Source organism: Phaethon lepturus, unplaced genomic scaffold (genome assembly GCF_000687285.1).
Source record: "Phaethon lepturus isolate BGI_N335 unplaced genomic scaffold, ASM68728v1 scaffold57848, whole genome shotgun sequence".
NCBI lineage: Eukaryota > Metazoa > Chordata > Aves > Phaethontiformes > Phaethontidae > Phaethon > Phaethon lepturus.
Genome location: NW_010558007.1, coordinates 307 through 3999, shown reverse-complemented (window position 1 = coordinate 3999; position 3693 = coordinate 307). Strand labels below are relative to the sequence as shown.

The 3693-nt window shown below is 43.9% G+C and overlaps 1 protein-coding gene across 2 annotated transcripts in view; it reads right to left on the bottom strand.

Annotated features, from left to right (window-relative positions):
- Positions 1–3388, bottom strand: part of TRIM36 (tripartite motif containing 36) — a 17893-nt gene extending 14505 nt beyond the window's left edge. Inside the window, exons 1-2 of one of the 2 annotated variants that reach the window (XM_010292897.1) lie at positions 3142–3367; positions 159–188 (exon numbers count right to left, since the gene is read on the bottom strand). In XM_010292897.1, the coding sequence (XP_010291199.1) occupies positions 159–188; positions 3142–3172 (61 nt within the window). In that variant the 5' untranslated portion in view covers positions 3173–3367. Of the gene's footprint in view, positions 1–158; positions 189–3141 lie in introns of both variants that reach the window. The other variant, XM_010292898.1, reaches the window with a different exon arrangement.
- Positions 3389–3693: the final 305 nt, after the last annotated feature.

Below are 3693 nucleotides of genomic sequence, written 5' to 3'. Positions count from 1 at the left end.
TTTCCCGACAGAAGTCCTTTGCTGTGCCTTTGCTCACTGCAAAAGCCATTTTGTGGACTTGACCACTGACAAAAAGCTATATGCTAACCAACAATATTTAACTCAAGATCTAAATGCTGGACTATCTCTAGCCAATACAAGAACTGAAGCATTTCTACCTCTCCACCCAAAAGACCTCCTCTGTGAGGCTGCAAACAATGAACAGAAAACTGTTTAGAAATCAAAAAAATGAGATATACCATTGGTTTACAATGGTTCAAGTGAAAAGCATCAACTGTGTCCTCTCCTGTGGCTGGTAAACTACTGCTCGGCTGAAAGGCAAGAATAAATCAACTGTAGTATTTAAGCAGAGCAGATAAAGGGGGAAAAGAAGAGATTGGGGGGAGGGGAGAGGACGCAAGGAGAGATACTTCAAACATTCAGCTTCTGCATCCTCCATCAATGCTGCACAAGTGTCAACATAACCTCATTACACGCTTTACTCTAATCACATCAACATTGTAATTACATTAACATTACAGAAAATGGATTAGCAATAAGAAATATCCTCTGTTTTCATTTTATATGCAACATAATTTTTGTTAATAAAAAATAATTTTATGTACAACATAAAGAGTGAGGTTGTTTTAAACCAACACATTAGATTTTAAGAAGCACAATTACTCCATTTCAACTGAAAAATAAAGAGTCCCACCCGTTCTGGCCTTTTTACATTAAGATAAATTCTATTTGTAAATGCAAGCTTTGTGCGCACAACATATACAGAACCTGGACCAGTTCCTTCTGGCATCTCAAGAAGTTAAATGTCAAAATCATTTTAAATAGATGATACTCCTCACAGAGATAGCAGGGATTCCTTAAGTGAAAAAAAGAAAGAGAAAAAACTCACAGCGGGAGGAAGGTATTGTATACATTTTCAAATATAACAATAAAGTCTTGACACGGACATGCCCTGCACAAGCCTACCAGAAATTCTAGTGGTTTTTCTCCTATACATGCGAGGCCCCACTTTGGCTGTTTTCTTCTATGTCTTCTCTCAAAGACAGTATAACCTGATTGCCCAAGTGTATTCTTTAAAGTTCCCATTTCCATATGCTTTTCATTTTGTAAATTTGAACTGTCTGAGATGGTAATTTTCCTGTGATGTGCATCTGCCCAATGTTCTTTGGGGGGGGAAGCCCATTATTTCCAAGTCTCAACCCTCTCTTGCTACTCATCAAACAGGTATGAAGTCTTCAGGAAAGCATTCATCTCCCTCTACTAGCAACTCAGATGAGGAGATAACACACGTACCTTCCCATCGGTTTGCTGGGATAGTGGCGGACTACTGTGGATTTAAAGATTACAACCCCTGCAACAACTTGCGTGCGTGTATCTCGGCGGGGGCAAGAGTACCCAGCATGGGTCTCTCCTGCCCTGTTAAGGGCATAACGAAGTAGTAACGCTAAACCTTGCCAGAAACGCAGCCAACAACGATGGCAGCACTGCGAACTGAACCCTGGAAATCTAGCAGGAACGAAATGTCAGGTTCCCAAGGGAGCTCTGTCTCCTCCGAGCACAGGGCGGGCTCTGCCACGGCACCGCGTGCGGGCCGTGTTGTGCTAGATCCGGAGAGCAAGCTGGAGGGCAGCTTTGGATGGGAGATAAAGGATTACCTCCCCGCTTCTGCCGCTGAAGGCGGCGTGGGGAGGCTGCTCACCACGCACAGCCTGTCCGATACTCCCACACTTCGCAAGCCACAGTTTTCGCAAGGTGGTCAGGTCGCCCACAGTGCACCCACCAACTCCCTCCAGGCACCCAACCTGGCGCTCCGATGTCCACGTGAAAACATAAAGCTGAGAACAGCTGCAGCGGAAACCGGTGACCACTTCAGTCCACGCGCACAATGTCATGCCATGCCAGAACGCTAGGCTTACTGAGCAGAAAAGGGAACAGACTCTGATTTGGGAGGAGGCCGTCACCAGTGGGCTCCCTTCATTCAAACTTCACGTAACACCGCAGTCAGAGAGGGCTTAGAAAGCAGCTGAAGTGTATGTAGAGCTAAACAGTGACTGTGGGGCTTGTGCACAAAATGTCCAGAAAACAGGACTCTAATGAAAATAACTAACCATTTGGCTTAGGCATCCCCTCAAGTCATGTAAGCCTCAACCCACCAAGCTACAGCACACACTGCATTCGATTCTCAAACTGATTTGAAAGAGTACCAGTACTAACTATTCAGGAGCTGTTTAAGAGCAGCAGGTGAAATAAAACATTTGGACTTTGAAGACCGGGGAGGATGAACGTAACACATGAAATGCAAGATACGGCTTTAGCATTCGTCTTGGGGGTGACTATTCCAGAGCACCGTGGAGTGTGGTTTTAAAGTGGGTAATTATGTCAGAAGGAAGCCTAAAAGCCAAGATGAGGTTTCTTTCAAGAAGCATAGCATGCACAAAGTACTTTCGATGCATCTATGTAAAAGTCGATCAACTCATCCGTGGATTACACAGACAGCTGTAAGAATTTTTCTAGTGTGATATCACAAAGAGCATGAGGAGTCCCACAGCTAAGTGGTCCTTACAGCTTGGAGCAGACCACTCTGAAAGCGACTGTTAGCACAGTCTTCTTACAGTCATCTGTCCTCCAGTGCTGCAACCATGCAATGATCGTCATCTATAGAAAATGATTTATTGTAAATGTAATGCAGTGCGTAGGACAAAGCTACCATTTGCAAAGTCTGCAGAGGCTCAGAAGGAAGTTGGAACTACTGAATTTAGGCTGGCTGAAACCTGAGAGAAGCCCCTCAACAGTACTACTGACAGGCAATAAAATTGCTGAAAATCTGCATCTCAACGCTATTGAACATGATGCTGTTGCATCTCAATGTAACTGAAATGTAGGAATAAACAAACACAATGGTTACAAAGCTTTACAAGATGCCACACACAGATATCTATTATACATGAAATAAAGTGTATTGTCCTTAAAAATATTCCCATTGTTCTTGCCACAGAATGAACAAGACTTGTACTATCCCTAAGTCATCTCTTTAACCATGTCAGAAGTACTGGGAAGACATTTTACCAATGCAGATACCATTCAGCTCAAGTCAGTATAACAGATAAAATTAGGAAAATGCACAAAAAATTTGATACATACCTGATCTACTAATCCTGTCAATTCTGTCCATGCTAGAAGAAGAGATTTTAATCCGAGGGCTGCTCTGATTAGAGGATTCAGAGCCTCCATCAGCCAGGGAGTCTTCAAATGCAAAGAGTATTTCTTTCACACATTTGTGACAGATGTTGTGCTGGCAAGGAAGGATCAGTGGATGGGTGAATAGTTCGTTGCATGCCGGGCAGATGAGCTCTCTTTCGATGCCCTTAATGGCAACCTTCGTGACAGAAAGGAGGAGAAACAAGAGTAAGCACAGAGAACACAAGCCAACATGAAGACTTAACGGCACAGCTGTACACCTGTGTGCCACCGAACCCCAGCTCTGCAGACTCGTCATGGCACACAGCTTCAGCTCGTTTGAAGCACTCCTCTGGTTAACGCTGCAAACAAATCTCGATTAACATTTATGAAAGCACTGACAACATGCATTCCCACTGAAATGAACACTGCCACTAGGCAAACCCAGTTCATCTTCAGGTCATGTCTGCATTGCAGGGGAGGAGAGGAGAGGAGGGGAGTCGTCTTAATTCGACT